The sequence below is a fragment of the Furipterus horrens genome, unplaced genomic scaffold (assembly GCF_987537825.1).
Source record: "Furipterus horrens unplaced genomic scaffold, mFurHor1.1.pri manual_scaffold_8, whole genome shotgun sequence".
Classification (NCBI taxonomy): domain Eukaryota; kingdom Metazoa; phylum Chordata; class Mammalia; order Chiroptera; family Furipteridae; genus Furipterus; species Furipterus horrens.
The window spans coordinates 102283871-102310776 of NW_028327178.1; the positions used below are offsets into that span (position 1 = coordinate 102283871).

The window sequence follows — 26906 nt, forward strand, 5'->3', positions numbered from 1 at the left end:
TCTGTAACCATCAGTCAAGGTTTCCGGGACTGGAAGGGCCAGGAGCCTTCTGAGCAGGAAGCTCTCCACAAAGCATTCTCAGTTTCACAAGTCTCACAGAACACCGCCTCCCAAGCAGCCGAACCCCAAACAAGGATGTCCTGCGTAAGGCCGCTGGGGAGGAAGGGCTGAAGGGCTGGGGGATGGGCAGAAGACCCCAAGCAGCAAAGGAAGGAAGAGGTGGGCCTGCAGCTCCTCTTGTTTCTAAATAAGCCCCCGATCATCTTGCCTATGGGTGGCTGCAAGAAAGAGGAAACCAGAGAGGAGAGAGACTGGGTTTCAAAATCAATCAGCCGCCCCAACACCCCCAGCACACTCTGGGGGCTCCATGTGCACCATCTGAGCAGACGGCCTGAGCAGCAAAGCGCTCCCAGCCAGTAACTGACACGGAGTGTGTGCTGAGCACACGGTACATGGCACACTCTGCTCTCCGAGAATAGGGGTGAACTCAGTAACGCCTCACAATAACCTGACGTGGCAATTACGGTGTTCGGCCCATCCACACATGGGAAAATTGAGAAAAAGTCATGAGCCCAGGGTCTCACACTTAGGGAAGGGGCAGAACCGGGATTCAATCTCTCAGCGCTCATGCCAACATCCAACCCACAGTCACAGCATGGGGTGGGGATGGGAGTGGAAGCAAAAGCAATGAGTACAAATCTCAAGCCACAAATCCACGGACTAAGCTCCGAGGGGCACCGCAGCACAATGGAGGGCACCGTGACTCCAGAACCAGAAACCCAGCTCCACGCTCACTAAGGGGCGAGTGACCTTGAACAAACTACCTCACCTACTTACGTCTCCATTCCCTTACCTATTATAACATGAACGTAATAGCAGATGCCCACCCCCACCACTCCTTGGGCTGCTGGAAAATTAACTAACAGTGTAAGTAAAACAAGGAGAAGGGTGCCTGGTACACAATGAACACTTACAACATTTTAAAATATTCTAGCCCTGGCTAGGTGGCTCAGTTGGTTGGAGCATCATCCTGTGCACCAAAAGGTTGCTGGTTCGATTCCCAGTCAGGGCACATACCTAGGCTGGGAGTTTGATCCCTGGCCAGGGTGCATACGGGAGGCAACCGATCGATGTCTCTCTCTTACATCAATGTCTGTCCCTCCCTCTCCCTCCCTCCCTTCCTCTCTCTCTAAAATCAATTGTTTTAAATTATAGACAATAACGACCTCCCCACCACAAGGTTGTTGTGAGAATTATCAGGTGAATTCATAGCAAGTGCTTAAAATAGTGCATAGTAAGTGCTCATTAAATATTAGCTATTATTATTATTGGTGTTATTGATGTTGCAGTCATTATTACCACCATTATGATCTCAGCAAAGTCATGATCCCTTTGGTGAATCGGTCTGTGACAGAGTGGAACAGCGGATACATAGGTTTAATGGCAAAAAGAGACAGGCAGGGTGAGGCCCAAGGGAGCTGAGAAAACCCGCAGGTCTGGAGGAGGCCACTAGCGGAAGGCACCAGGCAGCTTTTGAGAAATACGATGGGCCCCGAGCCCCGGTGCGTCTTACTTTTCATTCATGCACACACACGCCCATCCACCCCTGCACTGGGAGCTCCATGGGGCAGTGTTTGCTGAGGTCACTGCTGTGGTGCAGTGGGGACTGACGTCCCCAGCAGAGAGCAGGCATTATAACTATTTGATGAATAAAAGCCAGAAAGCAAAGGGAGGAACTGAGAGGGGCCAGAGAGCCCTGACACCAGCCCTGTGATCCTTCTAGAAGACCCTGGTCCACCACACCCGCAGCCCCGGCTCCTTGTCGGAACATCTGCGTCTTACCCACCAGCATCTGTTTTGTTCTGGTCGTGGCCCCTGATTCTTCCCCTGTGGAACCTCCTCTATACTTGGAGCCCCCGGACCCCACTCCACTCCCCGGCACCACAGGTGAGCATGTCACCCAGGCCAAGCCCAGCCAAGACACCCCTGTCCTGGCAACAAGGCCTGAGCTGGGCCAGTGAGAGCCGTCAAGGCCTCATGCTAAAATCAACGTAAAGAGAGCTCTCTTTGAACTGCTGCTGTTGAGTCATTGGTGTCAGCCTGAAACACTGAGGGCCACCTCCTGCCACCACATGAGGCATGCCCCCCCCCCCCAAGAATGAGGAAAGCAGAGCCTAGAGACACAGAAAGACCAAGTCCTGAACACATCATATGGGGTCCCGGATCCAGCTATGCCTGAAGCCAACAGACTCCTGAACGTTTCATTTGTATGAGCCATAAAGTCTTTTTTTGCTTAAGTCTATCTGAGTTGGTGTGTTTGTTACTTGCGGTAAAGACAGTCCTAATACATGCACACTCTGAAAGCGGAAAGAAAATGAAAAAATGGACCTAAGTCTGGTGAGGTGACAGGGTCTCCCTGTCCCTCTCCATCTGTACTATGAAGGGGCTGGGCCAGAGACAAATCTGTTTATTCTCACATGCCAACCCCAATTAATGGGTGCTGCTGGCCCGAACAGTAGTGGAAAGAATTCTGCAGGCCCCCAGGGGCACAGAGGCAGAATGCTTGGATTGATTAGCGATGTCTGCCACAGATGCAGGAGAGGCAGTAATTGATAAGCCACAGCTGCGTCGCTCCTCATCCCCGGAGCCCCTTCCCTCAGCCTCGGCGATGTCATCCTCTCTTTCAGCCTGTGAAAAGGGCAGGCGACCAAGGCTTGAGGCTTGCAGAAGTTAAATTTAGCAAACGACAACAGCCCTCTTCGGAACCATGCCCAGTTCCAGCACTCCCGTGTCCTTTCATCGAGCCCAAACCCAGCTGCATCTCAGGCCCGAGACCCTGCAAATTGGGAAATGCTGCTTTTGACAGCTAGAGTCCAAGCGCGCAATTTCCTCCCAGGGGCCCCAAGGGGGCTTTGTTTTACCAGGAAGAAACCAACAGTTGTGCACATACAGATGTGGTGGGGGCAGGAAACTTGTGGCTCTGGGCTTGGGCTGTGAAGGAGGAGAAGGGGCCAGCTGCCAGCTGGGGACAGCTGGGGGAGAGGGTCTAGGCCTCCAGAGAGGACTCAAGGAATGCCAGAGGAGGTGGCTGCTGTCCCCAGCGTCTAGGGAGTGACACTGCCTCCTCGGGACCGTCTGCTCCGAACCACTCACTTCACATCCAGAAAGACTGAGACTAGCAAGAGGAGCTGGCCAAGGGCACATGTCCTCAGGGCGGGGAGGGGAGCATGAGATCCAAGTTTTGCTTTTGCAAGGGCTTCCCCAACCTACCTGCACAGCTGCAGAGAGAGGAGGCTCAAACCTAACTGAGGCCACACCACTTCCCTGCTAAAAACTCAGGGTAAAATCCCCACAGGCTCTGACCCAGACGTCCCTGACTCCCTCCCGCGCTCCTCCGCTCCAGCCACCCTGGTCTCCCTGCTCCCATCGCAGAGACCCTGTCCCTCCCCCAGATGAGCCCATCTCACTGGCCCACCCTGACCAGGGTTCCCAGATAGAATACAGGGCCCTCAGTTGAGTTCTCATTTCAGATAAACAAATAACTTTTAAGTATGTCCCAAATACTGTATAAGGCATTCTAAAAATTTGTCATCTACCTGAAATCCAAATTTGCTCGGCTGTCCTGGGTGTTTCAGTTTGCTAAATCTAGCCACCTGTCCCAGCTTCCCAATGTCAGACCACCTCAAATAGTCACCCCTTCTCACATCTGCATTTATGTTCTTCACGACCCACGTCGCCATCCGAAGTGACCTCCCTCTGTTCACTTCCTCACCCTCTGTTTCTCTGGTCTATGAGCCTCATGGCAGCAGGGAGCAGGTCTGCACTATGTAGGGCAGCATCTGCAGGGCCTGGTACCGTGCCTGGCACACAGTAGGTGCTTAGGATGTATTTCAGGAGACTTTATCATGTGAGATGGTGAGAAACACAAACACTAGGGCCAAACCATAGGGGCTCAAGCCCCGCCTCCAACACTTCCTGACTGAGTCACGTTACACAGTGACTTAGCCATTCTGGGCCTCAGTTTCCTCATCTGTAAAGTGGGTATAATAACAATACCCACTGTTTAAGGTTGTAGAGGAGCTTTAAAGCAGAGAGAGAGGGCCCAGCACCAAGAGAAGGCTCACTTGGGGCTCATTTGTGAGCTAGGTAGTAGTAGTGGTTAGGTTTGGGGGTGAAGGGGTGAGGGTTTCTCCCAATGTCCACTGATGGGGGTGGCACCCACCAGGGGGCTGGTCTGTCAGCCAGGGTCCTCACTTGGTCTGATGCCACCCTTTCCTCTACTAGAGAGCATGTCCGCGGGGCTCTGTGCCCAACTACTGCCTCCGCACCCAGGTGCCGCCTCGGCAGGGCATCAGCAAGCCTGGCAGGCAGGGGCCTGGCGACCCTGCCCTGGGGTTGTGGTGGGTGCTATGAGGAGCCACGCAGGCCCCATCAGGACAGAGGCACCCACAGCCCCCAGCAAATCCCTCCCCAGGAACTTCCCTGGGCCTGAGGCTTTCCACGCACTCCCAGGACAGCCCATGTCCAGGGGCTGGGCAATGCAGGGTGCAGAGGCCCACCCCCATCACTGCAGTTTGGGGTGACCTGAAGAGCCACCCCCGCTCCAGAGTTCCTCCCGGTGGGGACTGTGCAACCTCTCCTTCGACTGCTTCCAACCACCTGAATGCAAATCTCCAACTTCCAGAAACCCAACTTAGAGCAGCGGCTACTTATAGAAGTAATCAGTGCAATCCTCCATGAGCCTGGAGGAAGAGAGGAGTGACAATTTTAAATTAAAAGGATGGTTTTAATTTAAAAACACTGAGTCACACAGGGAGAAAGCTGACTCCTCACTCAATTGTTCCAGTTACCTCAAGGAGGGGATCTCAGCTCGGTGTGATTTGAGGGGAACACCATCTAAGGCTGTTAATCTTCTCTTTGATCAAACCAAGGGCAGGCCTCTGGCTTAGAAACCCAGGTGGGGAGTTTCTAGACAGAATATGGTAACTCATTCTGGTTTCTATTGTATTTCTTCTTACGGTTACCTTCTATTTATAGCAATCATTTTCCATTTCCAATGATGATGCAAATTTCCCTTTTTAAATGTCTAAGTTTCTTTTCAAGTGAAACTAGTTCTTAAAAGATGAAACCAGTAACAATATGAGGGGTACCCAGATATAGCAGAAATTACAAACGGTGTGTGAATCCATGAATTCTGGCTTTGCCATTAGGAGGGTTCAAATCCCAGCTCTTCCACCTGTACAGTCATGACCTTGGATTTGACCTTCCTCTCGGGCTGCTTGCCTGCTGAGTAAGCTTAGGGCTGGATGCTATTCTCCATGCAGAGACAGAGCAGTAGACATGCAAAGGCCCTGCCCTCAGGTTGCTGATATTCTAGAGGGTACGTTGCTGATGTTCTAGAGGAAACAGACAGCAAACAAAAAAGAAGCAAAATATGCAACACACCAGAGGGTGATAAGGGCCCCTGACAATAATAAGGGGAGTGGCTGGAAGGTTGCAGAGTGTGACAATTCTGAACAAAGGGGCATGCAAGGGCTCATGGAAAAGGGGGCGTTTCTGTAAAGATTTCAAGGTCAGGAGGGTCCAAGTCACAGGGCTGGCTGAGGGAACTGGTCCAGGCAGAGGGAACAACACGCTCAAAGCCTGACATGAGAACGGGCTCCCCATGTTCCAGAACAACGGGGAGGCCAGCGTGGCTGCAGTGGCAACAGTGAGGTCCCAGGAGCTGGCAGGGTCTAATAAATCACCAAGTGCCCCAGACAACCCCAGGAGGTGTCAGAGAACGCTGGGCCCCGTGAACAAATATGTACATAGCACAAATGAGCAAACATTTACTGAGCACTTATTAATATGCCAGGTGCTGCTGCTTTTAATTCTCTCTACCCCCACAGCTAGAAGGTGGGTTTCCCTATTCCCACCTTATAGACGAGGAAACTGAGGCACAGCCAGGTGGGAAGCAGCAGAGCCAGGAGCAAGGTCAAACACCTGAGCTCTAAAAACTCGATCTCAAGGGACCAGGCAGGACATGTGCTGGGTTCTCTGGATTCGAGGAAGGTCCTAGCCCAGAAGGACTCCCCACAAAGACCTGAACTTCCACCCCTGGTGCATCAGGATTCCACTGCCTACGTCAATGCCCGTTTTGATGAGGCTACAGGAGGCAGGTCTGGGCAGTGCAGGAGAAGGTATGGAGAAGAGGTTGCCTCTTAAGTAGGAAACACCCCACCCTCTGTTCTCCAGCTGTTTGTCCCCTGCATCTCTGAAAGAGTTAGGAATCCTGGAGAGAGAGGGGGGAGAGCCCAAGTGCACACTCAGTGACTGAGCAATAGTGACACCGGCTCACCACACCTCTGTGGCTCAGGCAGAGAAGTCAGGGGACCCAGGGGGCCTGGGGATATTGGTAAACAGATAATGTACCTTGAGGACCCTTTCCCACACTTTGGCTAAAATATGGACTGTCCCACTCCCAGATGTCATCACTTCATGGACACCTCCTCCTGGAAGCCTTCCCTGGTGCCCCAGCCAGAACAACACCTCCAGCTGACACTCCGACAGCATCAGCTCAGTGCCGGGCTGGATCTAACTGCTTCACTTGCATTAACTCATCCATCCTCATGACAGAACCATGCAGCAGGTACTATCCATACCCCAGTTTACAGAATTAGAAACTGAGGCCCAGGGAGGTGAACTGACTTGCCCAAGGTGAACAGGGATTTGAACCTCCTAAGTAGTCTAGCTCCAGAGATATGAGGGCTCACTTTCCTGTGAACCCAAAGGGAAGACTGGGACCCCCGTTCTTTTTATTTGCCTATTCAAGTGCCGTTCCCTGAACCATGGCTGCCACGCCTCCTCGCCCCTCCTCAGCCTCTCCACTCTTCCACCCCTGCTCCAGGGCTCCTCATCTCCGATGGCACAGTGACCTCTTCCTGGTGTCCCGGCGACCTCCACACGCCACTCCCCCTCCCAGCAGCCACCGGGCCTTCTCCACCCAGAGCAGATCACATCTTGGCCCTGCCCAACGCCCTCCATTAGTGCCCCTCTCACCTGTGCCCCACCTCGCCCTTGTGTTCACCCCGTTTCACACACTAAGGAATGGAGACTCCACAGAAGGAAAGGCAGCGCCCAGCACGTACTGAGCACTGAGTGCGTGCCAGGAGCCGCTCTGAACACTCCCCTTATCCCACTCGATCCTCAGCAACATCACGGGCAGGTCTGGTTTTTAACACATTTTCCAGGTGAGGACACTGAGGCACAGACAAGTTCAAACGACGTGCCGAGGGTATCACAGCTGAGGGGGAGCTGGGCAGCCTGCTGGGAGGCCCCCCCTCTCAGCACAACAGGAGCCGGGGGCTCCCCCTGGGCTGGAACTCCCAAGGGCAGAGCTACCCAGGCTGCGTCACCCCAGACTCAGACCATTAAGACGTGATCCTTCAAAGAAGGGAGTCTGTGATGGGGATGATGACAGAGACGACATAAGAGTCATCACGGACCCAGTGCTTCCTGTACACCAGGATTTATCACTCCAGCACCCCTTATGTGTGAGGTCAAATAACACTATTGTGGGGCTGTCCTGTGCATCACAGGATGTTTGGTGGCATCCCCAGTCTCCCCTCACTGGAAACCAGTAGACAGCCCCCCCCCTCCGCCCCCCAAAGCTATAAAATCAAAAATGTCTCTAGACAGAGCCAAACATCCCCAGGGGCAAAATCACCTGGGATTCAAACAATCCCAGGGACAAAATCACCCCGGGCTGAGAACCACTGCTCTGCCCTACACCCTTTATCCCTTTATCTCTTTGAGTCTTTCCACCAGCCCGAGGAGGTGGGCGCGATTATCCCTGCCTCTCAGTCAGGGGAGAAGCCCACTTCCCAGAGCTGTCGGCTCCGACAGGGGCTGGGGCGCTGTACTCACGAATTTTAAGAAAACATTCCCAAGTTCGTGCTGAGACTGAGGCTCCGGATGTAAACAATACTCCAAGGCAGCCAAGAAGTCCTTATGAACCTCCAGGATGTCTTCGATGTTGGAGAATAGGATCTGTGAGAGAAAGTGAGGGCCACATTAAGGCACAAAATATATAGAACCCGCAGGTCAGGGGAGGGTGTGGTGCAAAGGGCACCCTCCCACCTGGAGGCAGTTTGCACTCATACAAATAATGGTAATAACAAAAATATTGCCAATATTAACTAAACAGGATTAATGGCTAATCCTGTGCTAAGCACTTTATTTACATTTATGGCATCTAATCCTCACTCCTACTCCATGAGGTAGAAATTATTATTATCTCCAATTTGCAGATGAAGAGCGGAGGCTCAGAGGAAATGAGGGATGTCGCCAAGGTCACGCAGTGCCAGGCACTGTGAGAGGCCCTGGGGACACACCCCCCTGGAGGTGACATTCGAGAGAAAGGGTACAAAGGACAAACAAATTACTATAGTTTTCAAGGTGCTAAGAAGCAATAATTTAAAAATAAGACAGGAAGTGAGTCCCAGGGCAGGGCAGAAGTTTGCAAATTTAAATACAGAAGCCAGAGACAGCCACTCGGAGAAGGTAACGTTTGAGTCAAGACCTGAAGGAATGAAGACCGGCCCAAAGGACCCTGCGGAGGCACCAGAAAGTATGCAAAGGGAGACAGCCTGCGGGTGAGCAGGGAAGGCTGAGGAGCCGAAGACCACTCCTCAACCGCTAAGTCCCAGAGCACCAGGGCCCTGCCCGGGGCGAGGACAGGGGCCAGTGGGGGAGGGGGGCACTCATGCCCACAAGTAGCTGAAAGAATCACCCGCATTGTTTGGCTCATTTTCTCTCCCATTCTGTCAAGATCACATGGTTGAATCTCTGCTTATGCCAAAGACGCATGTGATAGATCCTACTGTTATACTTGCTTCAAGGAATGGCGGTAAAATTTCAAAATAAATATCTATGTCCTGAGTTTACACTAGAAAGAAATAAGCGCTATGTCCACCAAAAGATATAACAAGAATGGCCCTAACAGCCAAACCTGGAAGCAACTTAAATAAATACCCACCCACAGGAGCGCGGATGAGTAAAGTGTGGTACGGCCCTGCTGTGAAATACAACAGAGCAATGACAAAGAATGGATCACGGCTACAACATGGGTAACTCTCACAGACGTAAGTGAGCAAAAGACACCAGATATGATGAGAGAGCTTGTTTTTGTATAAAATTCCAAGACAGGCTAAGCTGATCAATGCTAACCAATCAGTGGTTATCCTTGGGGAGGGAGCACTTGTTGGGAGCGGGCACAGAGAAGCCCTCACTTAGGATGGCACCCTTTACTCTATGTGAGTTACACCTCATAAAAAAGGCACTTTTTTAAAAAACTGATAAATTACAATTTGAAATTATAATAATTTTTAAGTTGTAATAGACTGTCATCAATAGATGTAATAAACAGTAAGTGCTCAGTAAATACTTGCTGAATGAACGAGTGAATGAATGAATGAAGGTACAAAAAGCTCCAATCCTAGCGCTACCAGGGACTCTTTACATCCCTAAGCCTCAGCTTTCTTATCCCAAAAACTAGGCTCAGAATTGTCACCACGCAAGGTCACTGTCCAGATTAATCAGGACATGTGGGCGGGCAGGAGGGCGGTTCCTGCTTGACCAAGCCCTTTGTGCCCTGCACAAGCTGGCCCCTCTGACTCCCTCCCTGCTCTGCCTCCGCTCCTGCCCCCCAGGACAAGGACCCTGGAGCCCCGAGGACGGAAGGCAGTTTCCCAGAGAGTGAGGTCACACGAGAAAGCCAGGCCCGGGGAGCACTGGGGCCTCCACCATGCACACAGAGGGCCTATTGACGTCCTCCCGAAACTCCCCAGAGCTGCTGCCAAAACGCAGCCTGGACCCAATTATTCATCCTCCCAGCCTCGACATTCAATGCCCGGTGCAGGGTAGGGGCTGGGGCAGCCAGGACGGCGGCTGGAGGTGTCAGGCTCCCAGGGGCGCTTGGGAAGGGATTTTCTGCTGGCTCAAAGCCAGGGGGCCTGGCACAAGGAGGGTGGAAGGCAGGATGGTCGTGCTGAGCAAGGGGAGAAAGTCTTCGATTGGGGAGGGGAAGCCTGAGGCTGAGCCTCCTGACATCCACCAGGCACAGTTTGCTCACAGGACTGAGAGGCCCCTAGGGGCTGCAGGGAGCATGCGCAGGAAGGCCAAACCAGCTGCCAGAGGGGTTGATGTGCCCCCGACCCCCAAGGACCCTCTAAGCATCAGCTGGGAGGAAGCAGGGCACCCAACAGCAGGAACAGTGTGCAAAGGGGCCAACCCAAGTGTCCACACCTTGACATTCTCCTCCGTGAGGCCCTTCTCCACCGAGTCTGCCACATTCTGCCGGATGCGGTGCAGGAAGGCCTGGAAAAGAGAAGCAGAAAGACATGAGTGTCCACGCCTTGATCTCCCAGCGATGGCCCAAAAGAAGGGTCACAAGGTCAAATGCCAACTAGGACCTGGGAGGTAGCACAGTCCAGGGACACAGGCACGGAACGAGGAAAAACAACTCTGCCAGTCCATCAACAAATGTTTATTGAGCATCTATTACACCCTGTGTAGAAACCACCACAACACCCTGCCCAGCCTCATCTCCCATGGACCCCTCTCAGACGATCCCTTTTTCTTTGTTCCTCTTTTCTTTTCTTTTTTTTTTTTAATTTAACTTCTAAATAATAATATGGCTCAAAAGTCATAAATACAAAAAATCTCTCTCCTATACCCCGGGCCTCATCCATCTAGCATCCCCCCCCCCCCCACGGACGCCCAACAGGACCACGGCTACTAGTTCCCAGTATGTTCTTCCAGAAGATCTTTATGTAAAAATACACACACACGCTGGTCAAAGAATACAAATGTCCAGGTATAAGATGAACGGGTTCTGGGGATCGAATGTACACCCAGTGATCACAGGTAATAATACTGGGGTATATACTTGAAAGTTGCATGGTGGTGGGAGTCACTTCGCAATATAGAGAGTATTAAACAACACATTGTACACCTTAAACTTACACAATGTTCTATGCCAAATATATCTCAATAAAGCTAGAAAAGTAAGCACACATGTATGTGTATATACAAACACACACACACGCATGCATACACACATTCTTTTTCCCCCTCTTTTTCTATTCCATAACATGGCAGCATACACAGGACAGGCTGCCCCTGCTTTTTCCACTTAATATTGCATAGAGATCTCTCCCTATCATCACATGGAGAGCGCCTCATTTTTTCTTTCCAGCTGCCCAGAACACTGCTGTATGGAGAGACCACAGTCATTCTGCCACTTTTTTCAGGAGCTCGGAACAGAGAAATTATTTCTGTCCTCAGTGACGTGACAGATGACAAAAGAGAGGAGCAGTGGGGTCGGTGGGGAACAGGCAGCGTACACCCCTCCAAATGTGACCAGGTGGGAAGGTGGCAGGCTCAGTATTACCAGATGTTCTGGGTTTTGGTTTTTTGGAGTGTTTTTTTTCCAAGAGAAATCAGAAGTCAGAAGTTATGATTTCTTAAAAACAAAGTCTCCCAATTTTTAAATGGTGGCAAAAGAGCCCTCCATTTTTGTGAGGGACTGAATTTTAAGGGTTCAGCATAAAAGTAGAGGGGCGCAGCTGTCTGAGAGAGGACGGTGGCTTGGCCGGGGTGGGCGGGAGAGCAGACAGAAGAAGAACTACTGAGAAGGTCCGGGGGACAGGCAAGAGGACAGAACGAGTATGGGGCGGAAAAGGGGAGATGGGAGACAGCACCAGTGGGAGACCGAGGCTGGTCATGTTCAGCAAACCCCACGTGGTTTCCTCAGACTCTAGGACTTGGCCCCAGATTGACCTGGCAACAGCCAGGTGGAGACCCTGCAAAGATGACTTCATGGTCCTGTCACGGCCACAGGGCCAGGATGAGCTATGGTGGCCAGCCAGTCACCCTCCTTGCGGTGGCTGATTATAACACAGCGAACTCCATGGGAGGGGCGGGGGGGTAGGGATGAGCACACACTGTCATTGTCACAGAGCTCAGCTGCAGGTTAATTAAGGGCATGTCTCATCCAACCACGCTTGTCTGGGGAGATCACTGAGTGGTAAGGAGACGGAGGGGACAGTCCAGGATAGAGGGAAGCAGGGGAAAGTTGCAGAAAGGAGGCTGGCCCTCCTCCACAGACAGCTGTCGGGTCCTTTCCCATCACCCGGACGAACGCCCATGGCTGTCATGAGGAGCTGGCCACCTGCGGGTCTCCACATGGCTGGTCACAGAGAGGAAAGTCAGGGACACAGAGCACGGCAGCCTCACCTCTGTCCACACTCACAGCAGGGCAACCTCCACCAGTCCCCTCGACCCCTGTCTACATCCCCAGCCCGGACTTCTCCCCTGATGGCCACACTCCTACCTGGATTTCTGCCAACCCCACATCCCCACCTGGATGTCAAGGAGCACCTCAAATGTAACTCACCCAAAGCCTAGTTCCTGATCCCCCCTCCAAACCATACCGCAAGGTCTTCCCAGTCAGATTTTAAGGGCACCTCTGCAGGTGCTCCAGGCAACCCCCAACCCCGTCATCCTTAACCCGTCTGGTTCTCTGACACTCCATTTCCATCTGTCAGCAGATGCTATCAGCTTCACCTTTAACGTGTATTAAAATTCCGACCACTTATCCCCACCTCCTCAGCCACCCACCTGGTCCAAGTCACCACCATTTCCTGCTTGAACTAATGCAGTAACATCCTCCGGGTTCCCCTCTGCCCCTCCTCCCAGCCAGAGGAATCCTTTCAAATATGTAAATCAGATTCTGTCAATACACGGCTTAAAACTCTCCATGGCTCTTTCCGCAACCCATAAGGTCCCCATGACCTTGTCCTATGTAATAGCTCTGAACTGACCTTCCAGCACGCCATCCCCCCACACCTCAATCATCTTCAGCCACACCTTCATTCTCCCTATTCCTTCCACCTGCCAGGCACCTTCCTTCCTCAGGACCTTTGCACCTGATCTTCCTGCTAGCAGGATAGTCTCCCCCAGCTCTTCCCTGAGCCAGCTTCTTCTCATTCATCAGGCCCTAGCTCAAATGTCACCTGCAAGAGGCCCTCCTGACTTCCTGGACTTATCACCTTCCCATCTTGCATTAAGAGCACATTTGAGCCCTGGCCAGATAGCTCAGTTGGTTACAGCATCATCCACATATGCTAAGGTTGTGAGTTCAATCCCTGGTCAGGGCACATACAAGAATCATCCAATGAATGCATAACAAGTGGAACAACAAATTGATCTCTCTCTTTCTCTTTCAAAATCAATAAATAAAATTTTAAAAAAAAAAAAGAGCATATTTGACAATGAAAAGGCTGAGGTTAAGCAATTGACACCAGCTCCTCAGGGAGAGGCCCAGATCAGAAGGGACGGTGACTGGGATGAAACTTTTGCCCTAATGCAACAACAAGGCCAGGTTCGGGGCCTGATGATTTGAGTGTAAACTGCAGTCCTCCTCCTTCCTGATGTGCATGTGACCTCAAGAAAGTGTATCAGCCTCTCTGAGTCTCAGTTTACTCTTCCCAAATATAGAGAGCATAGTAATACTGTCCTGTCTTTCAGAATGTATCAGCATGAGTGAATGGAAGCTCCATGAGTGCAGGGACCTTGCCTCCCTTGTTCCCAGCTGTCACCCCAGGGCGTAGACTGGTGCCTGGCACACAGGAGGCACCCAGAAATCAAAAGAAGGGATAGAATGTGCCTGGCACAGTGCCTGACACATGGCCAGAGCCTCAACTCGGGCCGCTTGGTAGCCTGCTGATTTTCCTTTCTAAAGGATACTGGGTGGAGGGACAGGGGACAGGAGTTCCTCGAGGATGTTTTAACAGGACCTGTGGTGCCGCCAGGAAATCCAGCCTCCAAGCTCCTCAGACCAGAGGGAGACAAAGGCAGCCTCGCGGAGCAGAGCCAGCGAGAGCAGGAGGTAGGGCGTGCAGTGAGACTGACCTAGATCTGGGCTTCCTGTCCCGGTTTCTTCACACGAGCAGGGCCACCACTATTGTACTGGGACAATGAGAGGCTCGGGCCACCCACAGAGAAGCCGCAAACAGGCCAGTGTGATGGGCTCAATGGGCAGCTCGTGACCCGGAAAGAATGGGCAGGCAGGGGCTCTGGGCCCCGCCCTCATGCTACCCAAGAAACGACCGGCTTTTCCAGGCGATGCCGAGGCCCTCTGTGCCGGTGGGGACTGAAGGGACCCTGTGGGGAGATTCCCTGTCTCGGCCCTGATGGCTTTGGAACACTCAGCCTCTCGTCCTGGAAACCCCCGCAGAGATGAGACCGTTCTCGGGACTCCCGGCACCTTTGGCCATGCCCCGTCTGTGTCACATGCACCGCTGCGTGGGCCGCTGCCCCAAATCTGCCCAAGCCCTCCTCTTCTCGCTATGATGATGAGGATGAAATACGTCAAGGATCCAGTAAGAGATAAATTTAACGAACACCCACAGACACATCATCGCTCAGCTTGGGCAAATCCTAGCATTAAGCCAAGTTTGCTTTAAACCATTTTCTAAAAGTCACCAAATCTGAGGAGGTACAGACTGGGAAGGGGCACAAGAGAGCCCTCAGGGGTGCCAGAAATGTTCTCCTTGATCGAACCAGCGGGTATGCAGGTGAATGCATGTGCAGAACCTCCTCAATATGCAGGCACTTGGGGCTAGTTCAGTTTACCCATGTACTGTGTGAATATCAGCCGCCCCCCATGTAGAAACAGGAAGAAACGAATCACTGCAGAGATACGTGGGCCACTTGTGCACCTGCTCTCCCTGCAAGGCACTGCCCGCCCTGGACAGGGTGCCTTTGCTCACTTACCATGCACATGTGGATCGAGAAGCACTAAACAATGTTCTTTACCCTGGCTGGTGTGGCTCAGTGGATTGAGCGTCGGCCTGTGAACCAAGTGTCGCTAGTTCGATTCCCACTCAGGGCACATGACTAGGTTGCACATCAGGTCCCCATTTGGGGGGCGCAAGTGAGAGGCAACCACACAGTGATGTTCCCCTCCCTCTCTTTCTCCTTTTCCCTCTCTCTACAAATAAATAAATAAATAAACAAACAAACAATAAATAAATTTTTTTAAAAAGAACGTTCTTTTACATGTTGGATGACACACACATTTCTATTTTCCCATTCACGGCATCTTCCACATTTATCCACATCAATACATACCCTTGGCAGCAATACCCCTGACCCCCTACCCGGGGTGAGTGCACGCCAGCACCGACACCTCTCAGCTTACCCAGAGCCACATAGCTAGAAGGGGCAGGGCGGGGCCTCAAATCCAGGCAGTCTGGCCTGGTGATGAGTCCCCAATGCACATCACTAGTGAGTAACTGTAGACAACACTCTGCCTAAGTATAAAACAGGGAGCAGCTGCCCTGTGGGGTGCCTCCGGGGAACTGCCATCTGTTGGAACCTGTGACTACAGCCTTGGGAGGATAAATCTCTCCCTGGAGATAACAAGGACAGAAAGAAGCCTCGGAGTCCCTCTCTGAGACCAATGTTGGCAACATGATCGCTGAGGGGAGCAGCCTCAGATGCCCCCAAGGGCATCCCAGTCTTGGCCAGGGTGACCTCACCAGACATATGGCGAAACCTGAGCGGGCCAGGGGACCAGTGAGAAGGAAAGGGAGATGGGGGGGCAGGGCAGTCCCAGACCATAGCAAGAACAAAGGAAAGGGGGTGCCCCGGGGACCCTATCCCCCTATGTGGTCTGGGTGGCAGGGTCCAGGGAGGCAAATTGTCATGGGATAGCACAGACCTGCAACCAATAATAATAATAAAACAGTAGTAACAGCAACAGAGGAGGGCTTTGCACAGCCTGCTCCAAGCAAACCCACACAGGCCAGAGTTTGGGGGACTCCCAAATGCCCACTGACTCCTGCAAAGACCAAATCCTATGCTCCATCCATTCAAGTTGTGAGCATTTATCGCTTAGGGAAAAATAAATCTCACATACTTCAGTCGTCGTCGTCGGCAGCCGTCCGTCTAGAAAGACGATGGCGTAGCTTCTTGAGAGACTATCTGCACCGCCGAGAATGGTATATAATTCTATCACTTGAAGTTTAGTCAAATAAATTGTCCATCTCAACAAAGGAAAATCATGCTAAAACTCGTTTGCAGAAGTCCATTTAATGATACCAAAAAAAAGGCTGCCAATGCATCTCTAGCTGTGAAAATAACCCAAGTTACAGAAAAGTACATAAAATATAATCTAATTTTGGGTTAAATTATCTCTGCATAAGCACAGAAAAAAAGAACAGACTACCCTAAATTGTGTGAGAGGATGGCCAAGATTACTAGCTGTCCCCCAATATCTGGTCTCTTTCCCTTTAGAAATGGAACCCTAGATGTCTGAATAAAGGTTGTATTTCCCAGCTTCCTTTCAGCTAGGTGTGGTCAAGTGGCTAAGTCTGGGCTAGTGGGGTGTAAGTAAATGTATTATGTACAACTCCCTGAAAGTATCCTTGGGGATGAGGCAAGAAAGGGAGCAAGGATTCTCTTCTGCTGATCCTCCTTCCTACTGATTAGATAGCAGATGTGATGCCTGGCGGTCAGGCAGCCATGTTGTACCATGAAACGGAAGCCATGTGATAAACAGGATGAAGCCGCAATCCAGGAGTTTATGTCTCTAATGATAGTGGAGTCTACATACCTGCTCCGAGCTGCCTATAATTCAGTAAGAAAGACACTCCCGTCCCATTTAATGCACTGTTATTTGGGCTTTATCTATAGCCATGAAACCTAACGCTGAGTTGAATTATAAGTGATTTCAATTTTCTTCTTTCTTCATTTGTTTTTTTCCAAAGTTCTACAGTGAACACGCTACCTTTAAATCAAAGGTCCTATTGTAACATAAATGTTTTTCTTTTGCTATTTTTTGGACAGGAGAGGTTACTCAATGTACTAGGCTCTCTCTTGCCTACGCCAATTATCACCTCCTCGGCATCCTTCCCCAATTATCACCTCCCTCAGGAAGCTCATCTGCATTCTCTTCCTGGAAAACATGAAGCCCCATGCGAACAGGGCTGTGTCCGCAGGCACAGAGAGTGCAGAGCAGGAGCCAGGCAATATGAGATGACAAGGCTTTCCTTCTGCAGTGGGGCCTCTGAGCTGCCCACCCTCCCTTCTCCGTGTTGATGTTGGAAACCACAAAGCCCCCCCAGGAAGCTGCCCATCCTGGCCAGCCCACACGAGCCAGCCTGGTGCTTCCACAGCCTAGAGCAGAACCCAAGACCGGCCCCCGTCCACAGCCCCACTGCAACCCAGGCTGAGGTTAAAAACCTCCCCGCTCCGTTCTCAGCTAGCACCCGTTTTAGGCAGGACTGTGCTGGAAACAGAGGCACTGGCCCAGAACTAACTTGTCCAAAAGACCCAAATTTCAGATGTGAGACGTCATCTCCAAGGAAGGTTACAGATGTTGGTCACAGGAGAGGACTGAGAAGATAACATTCCTTCACAACTTCAAACTTACTCCTTCATGTTGCATCTCAGATAGCACATTAAGAATTATACATATTATATATAATTCATGTCATTCTACGGTAATAGCACAAATATGTTATACTGCATTGTATCTTTAACAGAGAGATATCTTCCTGTAAGCACTAAAAACAAGCTACAACTGAGAACGTCATACTGTTCCATGAATATACCAAGCACAGTCCGACCTCAGGGCCTTTGCACTTGCTGTTCCTGTGTCTGGAAGACTCCAGATATCTGCAGGGCCCTTTCCTTATTTCATTCTCATCTAGAAACAAATGTCGCTTCTTCTGAGAGGCCCCCTCCCACTGCCCCATTTAAGGGAGAAGCCCACGTTTCCCCTCCACTCTGTCTTATCCTTCCTGATCTCCCCCTGCAGAACTTAGCTCCGCCTACACTTATCTATTCCTTTCCTTGTTGCCCATTTGCCCCCTGCAATGTCAGGTCCAGGAGGACAGTGGTTTGTGCGTGCAGGGTCCACCCCTGGGCCTGGCACAGAGCAGAGCTCAGTAAAACCGAGATCAGCAGGTGGCTGATGACCACCGGCTTGTCCGTCCTCCCTACAATCCCATGAGCTGTGCTGTGAGGATCCCCTTTTTAGAAAAGAGGAAGCAGGGCATGAATCACCAACGGGGCTCTGGGATCAGACAGCCAGGCTTTGTCTGGGTTACAGGGCCCCACCTTTCAAGGTGCAGAAGTGAGGACTAAAGGCGGCACAGTGTGTCAGCCGCGTGGCACCTCTGTGTTTCCCTCCACCCTGACACTGGGAACCCCCGGATCCAGCCCGGTGCCAGGATCACAGGAGGTGCCCAAGAAGCGCTCAGTAAATGAGCACAGAAGGGGCAGGCACTTTTCATTCCATGTTGCCCTGAACTACCGTGGGCCCCTTCCTGCTGGCCTCAGTGTAGGGGGCACTGTTTCTCAAACTAAGGAAACATTGGAGGCCTTAAAAAATATGAGTGCTGGCATCAAATTCAAAAAGAAAACTGTGCTGTCGTAACTACTACATCTTGATTTAAATGTCTACAAAGCATGAGCTAGGTCAGCGCATCAGGTACCAATCAGCTCTGCCATAACTGCACATACAGACACTGGGGCCTGTGGGCACAGTTTACAGCTTTACCATGAGAGGAGCCTTGGGCTGGCTCCCCAGAAGCAAACCCTGGGACAAGGACTTGAGTGCAAGTAGGTGACTTGGGAGATGCCTCCCATGGTTCAGGGAGGGCAGTCAATATAGGGAATGAGATCAAGCAAGTGGTCAGGGTGGGTGACGGGGCTTGATCCCTTTGAGGACCGGGAGCCAGTGGAGAGCTTGCACTTCTGAGTGATCCCCAGGGGCTGAGGGAGCTGGGACATTTATACATCAGTCTTATTGGTCACTGGTTGGAAGGCAGGAGGTGGGTGTTAATTCCCTGCAACTTCCGACCTGCCCTAAACGTGCAGAAGCCGCCCTATTGAACAGGCAAAGCCACCAGGCAAAGGACTGCAGGTGTTGGCTGTGGAGTGTAAAAAGTATCCTCGGGGAGTCCAAGCCCCGAGCCCAGATGTCGATAAACATGAACCCATGTTGTTTCCTAAGGAAATTTCCGGAATTGGATCGGCCCCATTTATAGACCTCTTACTATGTGCCAGGGACTTTTACACTTACCCTACGTTATTTTTGCTTATAGTCATTTGGTTTTTTCATCCTAAAAACAGTTCTCTTCTCTACTGCTTCCAAGTGCCCTGGGGTGAGTTCAGGAGGGATGGCTTTATAAACATACCAAGCACAGTCCTGCCTCAGGGCCTTTGCACTTGCTCTTTGTCTGGAAGACTCTCTCCAGATACCCACAGGGCATGTCCCTTATTTCATTCCACATTCCCATGGCGGCCACACGAGGCCATTCGCTGCCTGGTCTGCGCACCTCTCCACCTCAATCCATCCAACTGCCAACCATGTGACCTCAATGAGTCACTGAACTTCTCTGAGTCTATTTCCTCATCCCCTCCACCAAAAAGAGGCAGTTGTGGAGGTTTAAGCAAGATGGTTCAGGTAAAAACTCTGTAAGCACAAAGGCTTCCTGGAAGAAGTGGTACAGGGGCTGGGGCTGAGAGAGGTGAACTGGAGTACGAAAGGAAACAGGAAATCGCTTATCGTTAGATTCTGGGGGAGAGAACCATCTCCAGGTACTACCCACACCAACCAGCATTACCCGGGGCTTACTGTGCACCAAGCATCAAGCTGGGCGCCGGAGACAGAAGACACGACCTTGTTGTGGGGAGTTTATTCATTCCTGCACTCATCCATTTGGTCGACACTGACTGTGCACTACCATGTGCTGGGTACTGTGCTAGGAGCCAACAAGACATCAGCGAATGAACAGATCAGACCATCTTCCTGCCTCGTGGAGCAGCGGCAAGACAGAATATAAACAGGTTTTAGAATAAAATGGCAGGTAGGGATAAGTGCTATAAAGAAAAATAAGCAGAAGGAGAGAACAGAGGGAAAATAGGTGGAGGGGGGGAGCTATTTCACAGAGACATTCAGAGAAAACCTCTCTGAGATGACATTTGAGCGTTGACCCCCAGAAAGAAAATTCCTACCAAGAAGGGCTTGTGGTGGCTAATTGGACTCAAATTTAAAAACAGAACGTAGCAGCCATTGCTGAACAGGGACTTCTCATGCAAGCCGTGCTTCAGGGACAGGCCTGCACCAAACCTCCCACCCCCCACACTGAAATGCCTGCTTGCACTGTACTCCTGACCTCTGAACCGGTCCTTATAAAGAAGTTCCTAGAATCCTATGTCAACCAATAGGACTAAAGCTCTCCCTGTCCAATCAGGGCTGTGCAGCTATAGCCTCGTTAGCATCTTCATTGACCAATCAAAGTGGCTCCATTCCAATCAGTCAGGACACTGCTTTTTGGACCAATCAGACTGTGAGGATTTGGAGTCCTCATTTGCGTGAGGATAGACCAACCAAGGACCAGAGGCAGAAACTTTTCTTTATATAAGTCAGCTCCCTCCTGGCTCAGGAAGACCACTCAATGCTTTGGTTCCTGGACTGGACCTGGAAGACTGAAATAGTCTCAGCAGAGCGGAGCGGAGCTCTCTGCCAGACAGAGGCCGAGCTGCGACACTGGCCACCTTGCCCCAGAGCCACCCCACAGCCATACTATCCCAAAGCCCTGCTGCACTGTAACTGAGCTGTAACACTATTGCGCTGTCTCACAGCTCTGCTATATCACCCACTATATCACCACTGAGCTGCCTGCACTGAATACAGCTTCTCCCTTCATCTCAACCCAGAGTGGGGACAACCGCTGGCACTGAATAGGCGCCAATGACCTTTTCAGGGACTGAAGTGAGCGAGCAATTGTATGGGTGTTTGAAGGAAGGTCATTCGAGGTAGAGGGAAAGTCAGTGCAAATATTCATCCTACCAAGACCACCCTAACTAAGTTATCTGTCCCTGCTCCTTCCCTGTTTTCTTCACAGCACCTGCCACCGTGAACACGACATATATCTATTCATCAGCCTATGGTCCTTCTCTCCCCGCAGAATGTCAGTTCAAAGAAGACAATGATGTTTGCCTGGCTAGGTCACTTGTCCCCAGAGCCTAAGACTGCGCCCAGCACAGAGTAAACATTCAATAGATGTGTTTAATTGATAAATTAGTCAATGGTCTACAAAACACTCCCCCCACCAATCCCCACCCAGCTTCTATGCCATGAAAAAAGGTGTCCAGTTCTCACCCAGCCCCACTCCATCCCCCACCATGGAGGAAGTTGAAGCAAAGTTGCTACAACCTGTTGTAAACAGGTCTGATGTAATAGTGGGAAGAGAGGGAACCACAGAGGGGAAGCCAACACGCTTCCCCAGAGACCCCACTCCAGGGGTGGGGCCCAGCCTGCGATCTCCCTGAACTCACCATTCCTTCTACAAAAATGTATGCAGGACCTCCTGCATGTGACTGAGCTCTAAGTCACTCTGATGGGTCTCAGACTGGTGGCCCACAGGCATGTTTAGCTTGACCTACAGTGAGTGGGCTTTGAGAAAATTCAGGCTTATGTTTGCATATCCCATTTCCCGGCTTCTTTGGGAAAAGCTGGCCATTTGTCTTAAATGCCCACAGGGCTGTAGAGAGCTGCAGGACAGTGGCAGCTCTCATCTTTACCCAGAGTGGGTGCTCCCCTGTTTTCTAGCACCCAACCTGCTCTTGCACTCATCTGCCAGTCTGGCCATATGGGCATGAGTGTGAAACCCCCATCCTAGACACAAGCCTGACAAATGGGAAGATTTCCACTTCTCCCGATACCCTCATCTAAGGGCAGGCATCACTAATGGAGCATAGATCTCTTTCCTGCTGCATCTTCTCTATGCGGTCATTGTCACCCCCATTGTTGTCACCTAGACCTATAATGTGGTCTGAGATCCTTCCTATTCTAACCCCACCTTCTCCCCGACTCCTCTGAGCCCCTCAGCCTTCTTTCCTGAAGAACAGGCTCATCGCAGCAGGTTATAGCCGGGCCCACAGGAGTGGGGCCCTGGTTTTTGAATAAATAATTCTCTGTGTGGGGGCCGTCTGTACATGGAAGGATGTGAGCAGCCTCCCAGGTCTCTACTCATTAGATGCCAGTAGCAGCCCCCAGTTGTGACAACCAGAAATGTCTCCAAACATTGTCCAATGTCCCAGGGGGCAGGGGCGGGCAAAATCTCCCCCAGTTGGAAACTACTGCATTACAGCATAGTTAAGAAAATGTCTCCAGAGCCAAGTATTTGGGGTACAAATCCTGGCCGAGGCATTTCCCGGCTCTGTGACCCTCAGCGGCTTCTGCATCTCACTTTCCTTCTCTAATGAAATGGGTGCTAATGGATACCGAGTTTCTTTTTGGGATGTTGAAAACGTTCTTAAGTTCGAAGGTGGTAATTTAGGTTGCACAACTCTGTGAATATTCTAAAAATCACTGTATTATACACTTTAAGTGGGTAAATTGTATGGTATGTGAGTTATATCCCAATAACCTGTTACGTACATACACAAAAAAGGTAGCTACCTCGTGGGGCCTTGTGAGAAGTTGTAAGTTAGGATGAAGTACGTTAGTAGGCACAAAATGAGTCTTAGCCTTCTTATCAGCAACAGCCCAAGCTGATCCGGGGCTTGTATGGGCGGGTGGCTTCGAGGAAAAGCCTCAAGTGACCGAGACAGTGGTGGCTGGGAACAGGCTCCGCTTTGGGTGGTATTTCCCGCCGGAATGTCCCAGACAAAGCCAACTAAGTCATTCAGGGCCCCAGGATGCAGGGCGGGGTGGCTGGACATCCTGGGGTCCCTGTGCCCATCTGCAGCAGGACAATGGGTGGAATGTGGTCTCCTCTCCGCAGGGTTGACACTTGACATCTGAAGACAATGACTTTCAAGAGGTTTTGTTTTTTCCTGGCCCAACTTTTTTTTCCATCTCCCCAAACAATTGTTCCTGGGGTTGGTGGGGGAGCTGTCCCCTCTTGGCTTGTGAAGGGTTGTGTTTGTTTGGAGAGTCAGGAAACAATGCACTAAAGTGAGAGAATGTAAAAATAGTGGCCTTCAGGGAGCAGGCCAGGGAGGGGGGCCCAGCGTGGAGGTTTCCTCGGGCTTCTTTTTCCCAGCCCTGGCTCAGGGCCCTGGGAGGGGAATCCAGGCCCGTGAAGAGGCTGCTGATAGCCAAGCCACTCTCAGGAGCACAGGCCTTTGCTGTTCAGAGGTCGTTTGGGGGTTTGAATTTAGGGAGTGCCTCATCCCAGACAACCTCAACCTTGTTTTACAGAAAAGGAGACCGAGGTTCTCAGTGGATGAAGCCCCAGCCCCAGAAGACAGAGCTAAGTGGACAGAACTGGAATCTGATCTTCCTCTATGTCTACTCTGACTCAGTCCCTTACAGTAAGCCCTCCCTTAACATCATCAACAGGTTCTCAGAACGGCAGCAAATGGCGCAGAGCAAAACCTATTTTACCACAGGCTAATTGATAGAAACAAGAGTTACATTCCTAGGTACCTCGTCAACATTATAACAAAAGGGCGTTGAACAAAATGATGTTTTTCAAGGACCTGCTGTACTCCCGGCTTCCCTAACTACCCATCCACCTCCCACTGGTGAAGGGGCCACTTCACTGACGCTGTCTCTCCCGAGCTCCGCAAGGGCAAGCACCTTTGTCTCCGCCGTCCAGCGCAGGGTCTGGCCTTGCAGGCCCAGGAGGTGAAGGCAGGGAGACCTTCCAAGGGGATTCTGTAGATGCCATGGGGCATAGAGACCCCAAACTTCCCATGCCCACTGTGGTTGGCTGAACAATGGGCCCCCAAACATGTCTACATCCTAATCCCTGGACCTGTGAATATGTAACCTTAGCTGGCAAAGGGACTTTGTAGATGTGATATAGCCAATGATCTTGAGATGGGGAGATTATCCTGAATTACCCAGGTGGACCCAGTGTAGTCACAAGGGTCCTTAAAAGTAAAAGGAGGGAGGGAAGGGAGTGTCACGGCGATGCAGAGAGAAAGACTCCACGGGCTGCTGCTGGCTTTGAAGACAGAACGGGGCCAGAAGCCAACGGGTATGGGCAGCCTCTGGAAGCCGGGAAGGCGCGTGGATGGATTCTCCCCTCGAGCCTCCACAGAGAACACGGCCCTGCCAACAACTTGCTTTAAGCCCTGCAAGTCCCATTTCAGACATCTGACCTCCAGAAGTCTCAGGGAATAAATCTGTTACATGACCAACTCTGTGGCAATTTGTTGCCACAGCAGCAAAAGGAAACTAATAAAACCACTTAGCTTTGAGACAAAAAATAAACCTCCATGACATCTCCATTCATCGCAGCTGAACATAATCCTCTTACCCCATTATTAGTATGAATACATAATACTATTGTATGTCATAGCTGTATATTTCATACATTATTTATTAGTCTTGTAATTAGTAAGCTGTGAAATATCCTCTTTCCTCACCCCCAATTGTCTCTATTAACAAACATTCAAAAGGGCACACAGTCTGATAACAATAATTACTGTAATAGTTGTAATAATATAAACTATCCTTAACTACCCAGCTCTATTCAGTTTCTGAGTTTACACGGCAAGAAGCCATTTAGTAAGACACCAAGTTACCTGAACTGTATGTTTCTGATGGAACATGGACACAAGGACCAGCTACAACATGTATTTAGGTCCTCACTATATGCCAACACCAAGAGCATATGAGAAAGTGACTACTGTGTCCCCATTTCACAGACAAGGAAATGGAGTCTTGGGGTCATTTGTCCAAGGTCACACAGGGAGGAAAGGACCAAGCCAGGACTGAGCCCAGCCCAGGGGTCCCCAAAGACAAGACTCCTTCCCATGGGACATGGTGCCTCTTGGATTCGGAAGCTGGGAGAATTTAGTTGGGAGTGGGAGAGTAGGGAAGTAGTGTGGCCTGGTAGGATGACCAGAAGTCGAGAGGCCTAGATCATTTAGGCATCCCTAACTGGACAGGCACTAGGCAAGTCACAAAGGGATCTTTACAAAATGCAAAAGTGGTCACCCATTGCCTTGCCATGCCCATCAAGAGCTTCCCATTGCTCTGAGAAAAGCAACCAAAAAGGTCATAGTGAACCCCGCCTCACACCACCACCAAACGATGCTGCAGCCAGCTCAGGTTTTAGGCTCTTCAGTCTGTTCCCAAGACACACTGAGCTTGCGCCTACCCCAGGGCCTTTGCACATGCTGTTACCGCCCCCACCACACTCATCTATCTCCCTTCACCTAGTTCACATCAATTCACCTTTCCTGCCCTCCCAACAAGGCCAAAGCTCACATACAGACTCCAGCAGCAACGTATACCTTTCTTAGCACCCCCACAGCGGTAACTTAACCTTGATTTACAAGGTTATTCAATTAATGGCTGTCTTTCTTACCAGACTGAAAGCTCCCAGAGGTTTTGCTTAGCCAGATTTATTCCGGCTTTATTCACTGTTTTATCCATAATTATAGCCCCAGTACTTAACCACCACAGTGCCTGGTATTCAGTACATTTTTGATGAAAGAATGAATGAAGGAAGGAAGGAAATGTCCCTTTCCTCATCTGTAAAATAGGAATATTAATAGTGCCAACTTCAACAATCACTATGAGGATTATGAGAAATCATGCAAACTAGCTGGGTGACTTGGGAGACTGAGTCCTCCTCTCTGGGTCTCAGAGTCCCCCTCTGCACAAAGGGGACAACACAGTCCGCTGCTCGAAACCTGCTGACCTGGCTTCCAAATGCAGGCCTGCTGCAGACCCACTATGTGACCCTGGGGAAGTTGCTCCCACGCTTAATCCTCTATTCCCTCTTCTGTGAAATGAGAGTCATGGAAATCAAACTACAGGATCCCCTGGAGTTGGGGGGAGGGGTGGTGGCAGGACAGGCCCACACACTGTAACCACTCCCATCCCCCACCTTCCAGTCAGACCAGTAACAGCCAGCCCCACCACAGACTGACAGGTCACCAGAGGTTTTTGCAAGTGAGTCTTTCAACAGCTCCTTCTCCGGGGGAACTTGACCATGCCCCAGGGACCCCGATGAGGAAGGGTAGAGGAAGGCAGGGGACAGGCTCTGGTTCAAGTCCCCACCTAGCAGCGGGGAAGGCACATGAGTGCAAACCTTGGTTTCCTCTCTGTACACGGAGACTCAAACACCTACCTGAGAAGATGAAACAGATACCGAACCTCAACTTCAGCGTCACGCCAGATGAGGCTTCGTGAACCGCCACCACTTACTTTACCACCACTGGTACTAATTTATCTGTCAGTACATCGTGATCAAAGAAACACTCCCCCCGCCCCAATATGCAGACCGCACTGAATTCTCCTGACATTTCCCCTAAACTGCCTTACTCTACTCCAGCCATACTAGCAAGTCTGCCTTCTCCTACGACACACCAGAGCTTGGTCCCACCTCAGGCCCTTTGCACATCCTGTTCCCTCAGCCTGCAAGGCTCTTCCTGTCAATCGTCACAGCATAGGACAGGTCAATTGCCCCCTCCTCAGACAGCCTGTGCTGACTATGCTGGCTGAAGCAGCCCCCCTAACCATACCCAGGCACTCTCTCCCACACCTCGCTTTCATTTCCTGTACAGCAGACAACAATCCACACGTTCTTTTATGCACTGACTGGTTGCCCTGCTCGCCACGGAGTGCCGGCTCCATGAGGGCAGGGATTTCTGTACGTCTAGTTCACTGCTGCAGCCACAGCACTTGGCATGAGACAGACAGAAGATGCTCAAAAAATACTGGTGAAGAGAAGAAAGGAGGGGAAGCCACAAAAGCCCCTGAGCCTCTGCCCCTACACGTGAACAGCAGTCCCCCTCTATATCGCGGTTCACTCATCGCGACCTCGCTGTGTCGCAGGATTTTTACAAATATTATATTTAATTATTTATCGCGGATT

At 51.0% G+C, this 26906-nt stretch overlaps 1 protein-coding gene across 1 annotated transcript in view; it reads right to left on the reverse strand.

The window, feature by feature from the left end:
* The window catches only part of PREX1 (phosphatidylinositol-3,4,5-trisphosphate dependent Rac exchange factor 1), a 169351-nt gene that overhangs the window by 93031 nt on the left and 49414 nt on the right, over positions 1 to 26906 (reverse strand). Inside the window, exons 2-3 of the mRNA XM_090286533.1 lie at positions 10288 to 10359; positions 7909 to 8031 (exon numbers count right to left, since the gene is read on the reverse strand). Coding sequence (XP_090142659.1) covers positions 7909 to 8031; positions 10288 to 10359 — 195 coding nt within the window. The remainder of the gene's footprint in view (positions 1 to 7908; positions 8032 to 10287; positions 10360 to 26906) is intronic.